Source organism: Agelaius tricolor, unplaced genomic scaffold (assembly GCF_023055355.1).
Source record: "Agelaius tricolor isolate 1412-34295 unplaced genomic scaffold, bAgeTri1.0.p SCAF_14, whole genome shotgun sequence".
In the NCBI taxonomy this organism is placed as follows: domain Eukaryota; kingdom Metazoa; phylum Chordata; class Aves; order Passeriformes; family Icteridae; genus Agelaius; species Agelaius tricolor.
Genome location: NW_027269274.1, coordinates 17,354,026 through 17,366,237, shown reverse-complemented (window position 1 = coordinate 17,366,237; position 12,212 = coordinate 17,354,026). Strand labels below are relative to the sequence as shown.

At 40.7% G+C, this 12,212-nt stretch overlaps 1 protein-coding gene across 1 annotated transcript in view; it reads left to right on the top strand.

Moving 5' to 3' along the window:
- The first annotated feature begins 26 nt into the window (after positions 1-26).
- CENPP (centromere protein P) overlaps positions 27-12,212 on the top strand; it is a 115,054-nt gene continuing 102,868 nt past the window's right edge. The window contains exons 1-6 of the mRNA XM_071440009.1: positions 27-751; positions 1,910-2,065; positions 2,466-2,623; positions 2,962-3,050; positions 5,761-5,849; positions 10,811-10,907. Coding sequence (XP_071296110.1) covers positions 1,929-2,065; positions 2,466-2,623; positions 2,962-3,050; positions 5,761-5,849; positions 10,811-10,907 — 570 coding nt within the window. The 5' untranslated portion in view covers positions 27-751; positions 1,910-1,928. The remainder of the gene's footprint in view (positions 752-1,909; positions 2,066-2,465; positions 2,624-2,961; positions 3,051-5,760; positions 5,850-10,810; positions 10,908-12,212) is intronic.

The following is a 12,212-nucleotide window of genomic DNA, read 5'->3' as shown; positions in this document are numbered from 1 at the left end:
ACGGGGGCTGGCTCCTGTGGCAGCGGACGCTTTGAAAGTGATAAACCAGGAAGAAAAGCGGGGGTGTTTTCCATAACACGCAAGCAAAAATTGACGCGAACAAAGGAACAGCCGACAAAGCAAGGCTTTTTTACTTTCATTTATGATAAAGAGCTCGGGAATTATCCCCCAGCGGCTCTGCTGTTCGACACGGAGGAGAAGGAAGGCGCGGCCGGCGGCACCCGCTGGGGCAGCAGCTGTGGTAGCGCCCGGGCTCGGGAGTTGGCGGGCGGTTCGAAAAGTGCGGGGCGCGCGCGCCGGGTCTGAGCGCTGCCCTGCCCTCAGCACCCTCAGCACCGGCTCCATCGCTCATTGCCTTCCCCTCAGAGCCCTCAGCACCGGCTCCATCGCTCATTGCCTTCCCCTCAGAGCCCTCAGCGCCGGGTCTGAGCGCTTCCCTCCCCTCAGCGCCCTCAGCGTCCGCTCCCGCCGCTCCTCTCTCAGGGCCGGCTCCCAGGGCTCCGGACTGCGCTGCTCGGGCACCCGCTTCGGCCCCGGGGCACCTCTGTCACCCCCGAACCTCGGCGCGGGTCAGCCCCGGCTCCTTGGACGAGTCGCGATTTCAGCATCGCCCTGCCAGGGTCTGAAGGGTCTCTGCAGGGAAGCAGCAGGCACGGAACGCACCGGTTCGGTTCTCACAAACGCTCCAAAGCGCTTCCCAGCTCCTCCTGGGGCAGCATAAGGTCAAATACTCGGAGCTGTAAACGGGCAGGTACGTAAAAATGTGAAAGATGTGATGTTAATGCGCAAATATTTATAAATATGTGCATGTACGATATATAAGAGGAGAACTGTTTGTAAAAGTTCTGTTTTACTTGATTCAAGAGTAGGGATTTTTTTTCTAGATATAAAATATTTGAAGTCGTAATTAATGTTTTGAGTCTTCTGCTGTTTAGTGAAATCCTTGAGTTTAAGTAGCTGTAAGTAGTTTATGTCTCCTGTTACTGCTGTTAAAAGAGGCATCAGCTGACATGGGGTAACATTCTGGCTGTGGTTGGTAATGTTTTTCTTTTTCCCACCATACTCTTTATTGTGTCTGTGACTTTCTTCACCGTATCCAGTCCAAAAAAATCTGGCGACCATGGGATGCTTATTTAATTGCATATGCTTTACTCACTAAGCAAGTTTTTAATGCAAAGTGTGCTTTCTAAGTTGTTTTCTTATGTGTATTATAAAGGCGCTGCTTCCTAGGAAATAAACAAAATTCAATTTCCCCCTCATCCCCTTTGACTGGACGGTGTTAGTGTGGAACTTGCATACCACATAGAGTAGGGGTGGTTTAAAACATTTTAAACACTCCACAACGAGTAGTTTAAAAACACACAAAACTAAATGTTGGGTTTTTCCTGGTCAAAAGTATTAGCACATTAATTCTGAGCTGCATGTATCTTCCACATGCTTTTGAATGTGTTGTAGCTAGGCTGAATATCAGATTAGTTTTTTTCCTGAAAACTGAGGTTTATTTTTTAAATTATTGGTGAAAAGTGTTTGCAGTGAGTGTCTCTGCACTGCTGCTCACTCTGTGGCAGATTGTGTTGGGAGCAGCTGTGCCTCGTCTGCCCAGGTGAGTCGTTAGGTCAATTGGCCAAAGCTGGGTTCTGTTCTTGTCTCTGATTGCAGTTGGTTCTTACCTGTGCAGCAGCTTGTTGTTCTATTACAGCAAATGGAAAACAGCTGAGTGCACTCCTGGATCAAATCATGACTAATTAAAAAGATTCTTAAAGCCTTTGACTCCATTAGATCCCTGATTTAGCTTCTGTCTCTGGAGGCTGTCCAGTGCTCTGTATCTTGAAACCGTTGCCTAATGTTATATTTGTGATTTTAGAAAATTGATTGTTCCTGAGAAAAATCCTTGTTTTGTTTTATGCAGTGATTCTGAGATCTGAGAAATGGATGAGGGCATTTTTCAAGCTTATGAAAAGGAAATCCAGGCACTGGAAGAGGAAATTAGGCTGCTGACAGAGCAGTATGAAGATATGAGACAAGAATCCACCTTCTTTTCTGATGAGGAGATACTGAAGGCAATGTATGCTTTTTTTTTCATTTGTTAGATTAACAGAATTTCTTTATCAAAATTGTTTGGGCTAAGCTTTTGTCTCTATGTTAGGACTTTGTAAATGCAAACTCCATGGATAAAATAAGTAATTTTTCTTGGATGTTTTTGCACATATCTCAAAATGGACACTTGCACCTCCAGACTTAGAATAAAAGCTGTGTCTACCTGGCAGTGGCTGGAAAGAGTTTATGTAAGTTAGAATAGGTTTATTATTTCCAGCAATGTGATCCAACTGAAACTTGACTCCTTGGAAACTTCATGTGGGTCTGAAAACCATCAGATCCCATTACTAATGCCTTTTATTTAATGATATTGCTTTACTAACATGTCAAGTCTGGGTATTTTGACTTTTTTTTTTCTTCCATTCTAGGAAATCACTCCAAGGAGAAACTGAGGGAGAAACCAAGGAACATGAATCTCTATCAGACCTGAAAGCTCAGCTTGAAAGTCTAGAAAGAGATCTCTCATTTTTAATGGAATTTACTGGGATTCATTTCACAAGTCAGTCCAAGAAAACAGTGGAAAAGAGTAAGCAGTTTTGTGCCCTTTACTGAGCATACTGGTTGCAGTTCATCTGCAAACCTCTCTTCTAATTCACTGTTAGCAGAAAGACAATGCCTTTGAAATACAGTAAGATTTGGTTCATTGACAGAATAGTTTCTGGGTCAATATTGTCCTTTTCTTGATGGGAAAGGCACAGACTACTATTGTGCTTTGCTTAGAGGGAAAGTGGAGTTTGTTGGTGGTGTTTTTTAGTGTGTTAAACTTATTTACATGAGGAATGGTAACAGTACTTTGACTAAGGGAAGAAATGCAGCAGTTATTGAAGTGGAATTGAGTGTTCTGTTAACTTGATTTTCTAACAGCTCCAAACAAGACGGTGCGGAAGCACAGATTAGCAGGGAGGTGTCACTCCCTACCTTTTCAACTGGAATTCCAGCTTCTTGAAATGCAGGTAAGGGTCAATGTATGCTTTAAAAAAAAAAGCTACCAAACAGAACTTTAAATGGACAAATGTCACTGCTGCCTTTTCCAGCTGAAACCTTCAACTCTTTAATCTAAGTTTCAGTGTGTTCTTTTGGCTCTTTAACATCTGCACCCAACTTAGGAATTCTGTGTGCATCCAAGCAAGATAGTTGATAGAAGGTCAGGTTTAGTGTTGAGCCTCAAAGTGGTTACCATATAATTATTTAGGTTGGAGAAAACCTTCAAGATCAAGTCCAGCTGTTAACCCAGTACTGCCAGGTCTTTATCACCTTTCCTTCCCAAAAGGTGCTCCCTGCAGGATGCTCTTGCAGCCTGGCACTGAGGTAAAGCCCTGGGAGCACTTGGTGTCCTTCAGCTCTGCCAGGTCCCCACTGGGGCCTGACCCAGCCCAGCTTTCATCCCACACAGCACATTCTATTGTCACATACCTTATTCTGGAATTGGAAGATGCCAAATGTTACCTCTCTGGAAGAAACAGGAAAAGCTAAAACACTACAAACTTCAGCAGCTCTTTTTGTTGGTTTGGATTTGTTTCTTTTCCTTTGGTTATATTTGTGTGTGCTTTGGTGAGTAGTCATTGCAGCACTGCCAATGATTGCAGATTTTCTGGGAGGGAGCTCTTTTATAAGACTCTATTCTTAGCACAGAATTCAAGATGCTAAGCAAAGGAAAACAGTTTCTACCCCAATTTGCAATAGCATTTTTCTAACACTTGTACTTTGTAATGGTATTTCTAACAACATGAAAACTTGATTTTTCAGCTCAGCTTTAAAGTTGTTTGTTTGTTTTAATTTAATGAGATGGGACTGAGAGTAAACAGTAAAGATGTCCTTCCTATTCTTTAGAAAAGCCATATTATGAATTTGGGAACTGAATATTTAGGTACCCACATGTGGATTTTATCCTTTGAAACTGCAAGAGTTCAGCTGAATGAACAACCTCTGAAGTCCATTTGTGACTTAAAACTTGTGGTCTTCATGATTGACATTTGACATTTGCATGTATAAAACTGCACTTAGAATGTTTCTCAGCTGCATCTCCTGCAGTATGATGGCACCTTTGGTGTCAGTGGGGCTCAGAGGGGTTACTGGGTGTTAAATTTACTGCCGACGCTATTGGTGCATTCCACCACTGAGTGGCAGCACTTGGCTGCCTAATGTCTAAAATTTGGGCTACTTTGAATGCTGATAGATCTAAGTATACATACACCTGGGAATAGCAGGTGTATGTATACTTAAAAACCCTCACTTCAGCTGTAAAAGTATAATTTTGAGCTGATTTTTGCATGAATTTTTTGTTTGTTTGCTGGAAGTACATCATACTCAAATTAATCTGTCTGAGATTAGCATGGACAAGGTAGTGCAGTTATAAGCAGTTTCACCTGGCCTGAGGAACAAAAGCTGTTTCTGGGAAGTGCCCAGTAGGTAACAGGTCTGGTGGTATGCACCAGAAGGTCAGGAATAATTTTTTCACACTGTTAACTGTAGCTATTTATTCTAGTAGTGAAGTCACAATAGAGTTAACTCAGCTTCATGATATTAAGTATTAGGAGAGGATGAGCTTGAAAATCAGCCAAAACAAGTCTGAGCCTTTTGGGAAAGCAATCATTTAAAGAGTTTCTTTCTTGCCCAGAGATTTCCTTTTAAATGTTTTTATTTGGCCCCACAAAGGCATTTTGGCATGTTAGTAGCCCCTCCATTGGCAATCCAGTCCCTTCAGAAGGTGCCATGTTAGCTTGTGCCTGCTGGCAGCTTCTCCACAACCCCATCCCCCTGTTGAACCTCGTGCTCTGAACCTAAAATGATTTTTCCTGATGTTCCTTAGTGCATCCAGTGATCTCTGTAGTGCCTTGCTGTGCTTTTCCCATCCTTAGTGGTGGCAGTGTCAGCAGGGCTCTGTCCAAGCAGCACAGGGACTGCTGAGGGGGGTGTGCAGCCCTCTCTTGCCATTCCCATTTGCTTGTAGTGCCTTGGTATAAGAGGTTTAAAGTGAGGCATTTCCTATGGTCTTCAAACCATGATTTTAAGCTTTTTTATTCACTGTTATTAAATCCATTGCTTTGGTGTGCTCAAGAAGGCATAGAAAAGAGAATTACCTTCTTTTGTGGCTTAATTTCTACTCTGACCACCTTTTCTCGTTCTTTTACAGCTTATTAATTAATTTAGAATAATTTTATTATCCCACACATATTTCTGAGTAACAGTGATTGTAAAAAAGAACAATATTTTGAGACAAAACTATAGGGTCTAAAATTAGAGAGACAGCCCAAAACTAACAGATAAAACCTTATGTTAATTTTCTGGTGTATGTGGCAGCTCAAGGTTGTGTTGGAGTATGAGAAGAATCTTAAAGAAGTGGGATTGATGTGAAAAGAAGTAATGAACCTTCCTTTATATATATTTTTTTTTTTTCTATGCTGACAAACTCAGGTGTTATTCCAAAAGCCTTGTGTGGATAATAGTGCTACTCTTGAAATGAAAGAAACTGTTCACACATACAAACTGTAATTTTAAAAATGCTATTTTAAGGATTATAGTAGTTAGCAGCATTAATATCTTTATATTTTTATATGTATATATATTTTTATTATATCTTTATATTTTTATATGCAAATAGACACATTTTTCTCCTCACTAGAGCAATTTCTAAAATATTTTGTTGTTCCTTCTCCAATCTAGAAGGATGAGAAAGTGTCTGCTGTGGTTAGTGATCTCAGCATTACAATGGACTCCAGAGAAGATTCAAATGTGAGCAAGTTTGTGTCACGGTAAGATGGAATTTTTTGCTCAGGGCAAGTTTTTGTGTGGGATATGGGATACTAAATGCAGCACTGAGTTCTCATGTGAATTGCTGGCAGCCAGTGTCTTTATGTGATGTGTCCTTAGCCCAACCTAAACCCTTCCATCCCTTTCTGTATCCTGGAGAGAAGATGAGAGGCATGTGATTTTTAAGATCTGGAAGGACCTTTACAAACTCATGTTATATAATTGCTCCTCAGCTGTCTGTGTCAGCTGCACTGGGAGTAATGCCTAAAATGCACACAGAACCCCTCTCCAGTATTTGCCTCTTTCTGATTCTCAGCTCTCAATTCCATTTCTCTTATTGGCAACAGGATTTATTTCACTGCTATCTTCAAAAAAATGTAATTTAAAAGCATGGACTAGTGTATTTGTGCAATAGCTTAAGAAAATTAACATACTAAAACTTAAATGTATGAATGAATGCTGTTTCTTATTATTTTCTGGATATGCCAACTTCTTGTGGTAACATGATGAGTAAATGATCAAATTATTTTCTGCAGTGTTCCACTGAATTGTGTTAGCAAGCTGTTCTGAGAACAAATCCATTATCATTGATTTACTTCTTTTTTTTTAAGTTGTTTCTTTTGTTTTCTTTTATTTTTGGTCTTGGGGGAGGGAGAAGAAGGACCAACAGATGGATGAAGAGAGAGGTCTATTGAGTTACCTCAGGCTTCAGTACTCTCTCCTGAAAACTATTGTACTTAAAGGCTTTGAGATTTCCATATAAATCTACTAAAGCTGTGGTGAAACTGGGAAGAGCAGTTGACTGCTCTCAAAAAGTGGGATTTAGAAGAGGAAATTGCCCTGTTTTATTCATGACTATTTTATGACAGCAGGAGTGTATTGGAACTTAATAGTCACACTGGAAAGGAATGTGTTGAAGTAGTGGCAGACTTTATTTCATCCTGGCTGGAGCACTGCTCTCTTGTCCCTGTCTCTTCTCCTTTTTCACCTTGTGCCAGTGCTCAGAAATAAGCACAAGTTTTCATGAATGATGGAGATGCCAACAAAGCAGGCAGTGCCTTCTCCTGAGGCTCCCTTTGCACGTGGCCTTGTGCCTGTGGACACCCTTGCAGCCAATAGGATCAATGGGCTCAGTAGGTTTTTGGGGGGCAGGGAACAACCCAAACTTGTTCCCCCATAACACCTACAGATTTCACTTTTCCTGTGTGCCCTGTCCAGGCCACAGTGAGTGCTGGCAGTGTGAGGCAGTGAGTCCCTGGCTGATGCTGGCAGGGCCTGTTTGAGAGCACCCCCTGTTCCCCTGGGTCTGTGATCTCCCTTCAGGGCCTGTTTTCTCCATCCCCTTGCTGGGCTACTCCTCATTTCTTTTTCCAAGCTGTAGTCCCCTCATGTCCAGTTTCAGACTTTTCCCAAGTAGCCCTTTGTGTTTTAGTCTGCTCCTGAAATTCCTCCCTCTTCCCTTCTTTTCCCTCCATTCCTGACCAGCTGAATCTGGTCCTCTGCAGTTTTGTTCATTTTCAGCCTCCCTACCAGTTTGTTTTCTTCTCTTGCTTCCTTGGCCCAGTCTTGCCTAATCCATTGTCTAGTTCTGTTCTGTTTTGTCTCCTGGCTGGGATTTTTTTCCTCCCCAGTTTTCTAATTTTTTTTTGGCTATGTTTTTCTTCATAATACGTGTCAGAAATTGGTCTTTAAGAACAGCAGAGTTAAAAATCTGGCACTCAGTTCCTGCTTTGGAAGAAAATAGGGGAATGCTAGAGCACTTGAACAATATCTTTGTAAATGAAGAAAATTCAGCAGTCTGCAGGTACTGCTCTAATGTATAAATGGTACATCTCTATGTAAGAATTGTACATTTTTTAAAAGTGGGTATCTTTTTATATAATTTCTTAATTATTTTGTGACAATAACAGATGTATGCAAATGAAATCACAATATTTAGTTGTCTTTTTTTGGATTTCACGTGTGTCCCCTTTGGACCACTTATCACTTATGTTATCCTTTATTAGTGTTGAGAACCACAACACCTAAAGAAACTCTTGTCAGTCCTTTTTCCTTTTTTAGACTTGACACCCCTTTAATTGTTGGGGGAGTTTACCATTGCATGGGTTACTTAGGCAAATAGGGGTTTTAAGCAGTATGAAAATTGCTCTTACTTTTTACTAACTAGTTAGAATCTGTAAGTCAGAGTGCAGGATTTAGAAAATGTGCATTATATTAAATGCTGCATGGGCAAAGTCCCTTGCAAATGAAGAGATGCAGGAATTCTCCCCCCAGCTTTGAGTCATGCTTTGGTTTTCTGTGCTAATGTAGGAAGTCTTGCATTCTGCAGTGAGTTAAAATCGATTTTCTCCCTTAAAATACACAATGGAACAGATTCAAGGAGGGTTAGATACTCTTACAACAGGTAAATTTCCTATATACTTCTGTGTTTTGTTGATATTTTGTGAAAGTGTGTTTGGATGAAGAGCCCATGATTTTAAGCTGACAGAGTTACTCTCTGCCTGAATATCCTTTTCAGTGGTTTTGGATGACTTCTCTGTAACATGGATGTTGGCATTGCACACAAGTGTTTTCTGCTCCTAGTGGATTGTTGTAATGCTAAATTCTTTCAAAATAAAACAAGACTTGAATTTTACCATCCACTCTCTTACTACCTTGTTATTTTATACCACGTTTCCTTGGTATTTTAGCATTTGGTGTAGTTGACTTTCAGCAGGAGGAATTGGGCTAATTAGGAATTAGTGTTTATGGGCAGATTGGATGCTCTGAGAGTTCACTGAACTGGTGCTCTTATGCTGTCTCTTACTCCTTTGCCAATATGGATTTACATACAGCTGTTCTTGCCAACAGATTCCCCCTTTCTAAACACTGACTTTAGCTTTCTATCTTGAATGTAACCAGTGCTATGTGAGAAAAGGACCTCCTCAGGTATATTGGTTGACTAACTTCTACATTGGAACCTGGTTCTTTGAACTTCTACCCAAAGCTTTTTCTTTCTGTTGATGTTCCACCCTTGAAAATTATCTGCTGCATCACCTAAAAACTGGTGTGAGGCAAAAAGGCAATAAACTAACAGCCATGGTCACAGTGTTTGTGGTAGTACTTTAAATAGCCTAAAGGTGGATTTTATAGACACTGCCAAGTTCTTCAAAGAGAATTTCAAGTGTGTCATTTGGTAACAAAGCTTTGTGTTCCCTTTTCTATAAGTGGAGATGAAAAAAGCCCAGAGCAGTTTGTGTGCAATCTGTTCTCCAGGCATGCATGTGAGCAGTTGTTACCAGGCTCCTCAGTTCCTATAGAATGAGCAGACTTGGACATGTACAATTCAGAGTTGTGGTTAAACCAGCTCCCAGACCAGGGCTGAAGAGCTATTGTAAATCAGTGTCTGTGTCCTTCCAGGGACTCACTTTTCCCAACTGCTGCCAGCAATTTTTTCATCTTGGCCTGATTTTGTTGGCAGCTGTGACTACTGTGGTAACTTCCTTTAATGATGCTGTTCTTTCCAGGCTGGGATAAAACTTGTTGGCTTTTCTTTCACATTTTCAATATCTGAATGACCCTAATGTATTTTTCCCAGTTGCTTTGTGTAACTGGTTAAGGTTTGCTGTTCCTGTATATTAACTAGAGCAGGACTGAAAGCACAGTTCTCCCTGGGAAGGCTGAACTGCCTTGGAAATCCACTGTTGCAGCCATTCTGTGAGTGCCTCAGGTCTCTGCTCTCAGCTGTTCTGAAAATCCAAAAACAATAGCTAATCTCAGAGCAGATGTCAGAGGTCAAATTTACATTAGAATTTAAATACTCTAACTTCCTGAAATATTCTCAAACATCAGGCAGGTATCTTCCTCAAGTCAGGTTTTATAAACTTGTAAAATCCAATATTAGTAACCAAAAGAAATATTTGTATTTCCAAAACAGTGCTTGCCAGGTGTGTTTTGATGATGGCTAATAGTCTGTGGCTCATAACAACAATGACCTGAAGCCTTTCACCCTTATGTTTAAATAATCATGTTACTTCAGCTATCCTGACATGTGGTTTTTGTGGAGTTCTGCACCCTTTGCATTCTGGCTGCATTTTTTTAGTAAAAACTGCACACCCTTTATGAGCTTTTTTTCCTCTTTTCCCCAACAACCCTGCATGTGTGGTTTGCTGCGTGACAGTTTGTCACCTTCTATTGTCTCTTTTCCTTTCTCTGTCATGATTCATACTAGAAATTTGAAAAATAAACATTTATATCTATCTTTCCCTTCCACTCCCCCCCTCCCCAGCATAAGAAGGAACATGGACCTGTTAGAGCAGATCCAGAGGAGAGTGAGGAAGGTGTTCAGAGGGCTGGAGTCCCTCTGCTCTAGAGACAAGATCACATCAAGCTTTAAGTGTCTGACCAAAGTTTTGGTTTAGATGCCCTGTGTCACCAGGCCTCCCATCCTGGTGAAGCTGCAAGGGTAATCTTGGAAAGCTGAATTCATCTTGGTTAATCTTGAAAAGCAGAGACAGGTAACATGTCATGTAGAGTTAGTTGGCTAGGACAAAGATTTTTGGGAATATTTGAAGGTTAGTGATGCAATTTGGCACATCTTACCATTTTGCAGGTTTGGGTTTTACTATGCAGCATCTTAGAATTTATTTAGAAAACTAGTTGAACAAGAATAAAATCAAACTAAGATATTGCAGGTGACTACTTTGTTCCCACATTTTACATGTAAGACAAACACCAGAAACATTGGTTTAGGAATGTGTTCTTCCACCTCTTTTTCAATCATTACAGCTTTTTTTCAGCTTTGTGGTTCTTATTTTGGATGATTTCTACTTCGTATTCAAACAATACTAATGAATTTTTTTAAGTGTGAATTTTACACTGATATGATAATCTGATTATCATATCAGTGTAAAATGATACAATAATCAGATTATCATATACATCTGATTATGAGTGGGTTAACCAATATATTTTTGTTTTGTAGCACTGAAGAATGTGGAGATATTATAACGTTTTTCAGGAGCCTTTCAACCTATGCTGAGTGGCATGAGCATCGTAGACACACCTTCCTGCATTTCAAGGTAGTGTCTATCAAACCTTTATTTATTAGTACAATATTTATTGTTTTAAGAAGTTTGGTAAGACAGAGCACTGGAAGTGAAACTGGCTGTCTTTAGCAGAATGTAGGTATAGTAGAGGAAATGTATTTGAATATCTGTATAGAGGCTTTGCCCCAGAGGTCCCGGTTGCCCTTGATGGGCTGCAGCTGTAACCAATGAACATGACTGGGATAAAAGGGGGCGGGATAGCCAGTCAGGGAGAGCTTTGGAGGAGCCCTGAGCTAAGAGAGAACAGTGTGCAGAAGAAGGAGTCAGTGAAGATCTGCAGCCATGAGAATACACCAAAGAGGTATGGACTTTAGAAGTCTGATAACAACAACAATATGGGACTCTAGTTAATAGAACAACAACAATTGGTGACCCCAACGTGATAGCTAACAGGAGATAAGACAGCCGAGAGCTGTGGCGGCCAAGAGCTGCGACAGAACATAGCCTTTGGGTCAGGGAGCTGTGAAAGAGTATGGCCTTTGAGCAAGGAGCTATGTGGGTTGTACATGGCCTGTGAGTCATGGAGAAATGTATGTATTGTATTCAAACATCTGTACAACTGTTAACTTATGTGAAAGAAAAGGGGGAAATATAGTAGAGGAAATGTATTGGAATATCTGTATAGAGGCTTTGCCCCAGAGGTCCCGGTTGCCCTTGATGGGCTGCAGCTGCAATGTCCTTAATTGGGCTGCAGCTGTAACCAATGAACATGACTGGGATAAAAGGGGGTGGGTTGGCCAGTCAGGGAGAGCTTTGGAGGAGCCCTGACCTGAGAGAGAACAGCATGCAGAAGAAGGAGTCAGTGAAGATCTGCAGCCATGAGAATACACCAAAGAGGTATGGACTTTTGAAATCTGATAACAACAATATAAGACTTTAGAGAAATAATAGAAGAACAACATGTAGGATTTTAATTTTGTATGTGGTGGTGAAGAGAATATGAGCTAAAAATCTGTGCTGTGTTCAAGGGGCAATTGCTGTGTTCCTCCTGGGTGGAGGAAAATAAGACTCTGCCTTTCTGAGAAGGAGTAAGACAGTTTGCTTTGGTATTATATTTTATTTTGATTAAAAAAAAAAAAAAGAAGAAATTAAAAGAAAATAACACTTGTAGTCTTTGGCATCTAAATGTTGGTTTTGAAGGATTAGATCTGTTTCTCTTGAAGATGTGTCAGCATGTGTTTGGATGACAGCACTTTCAGTTCTGGAGTGTTTTACTTGTGTGGGAAATAAACTGTTCCTCCCTCCTAACTGGAACATAGTATTTCAGCTTAGTTTTAA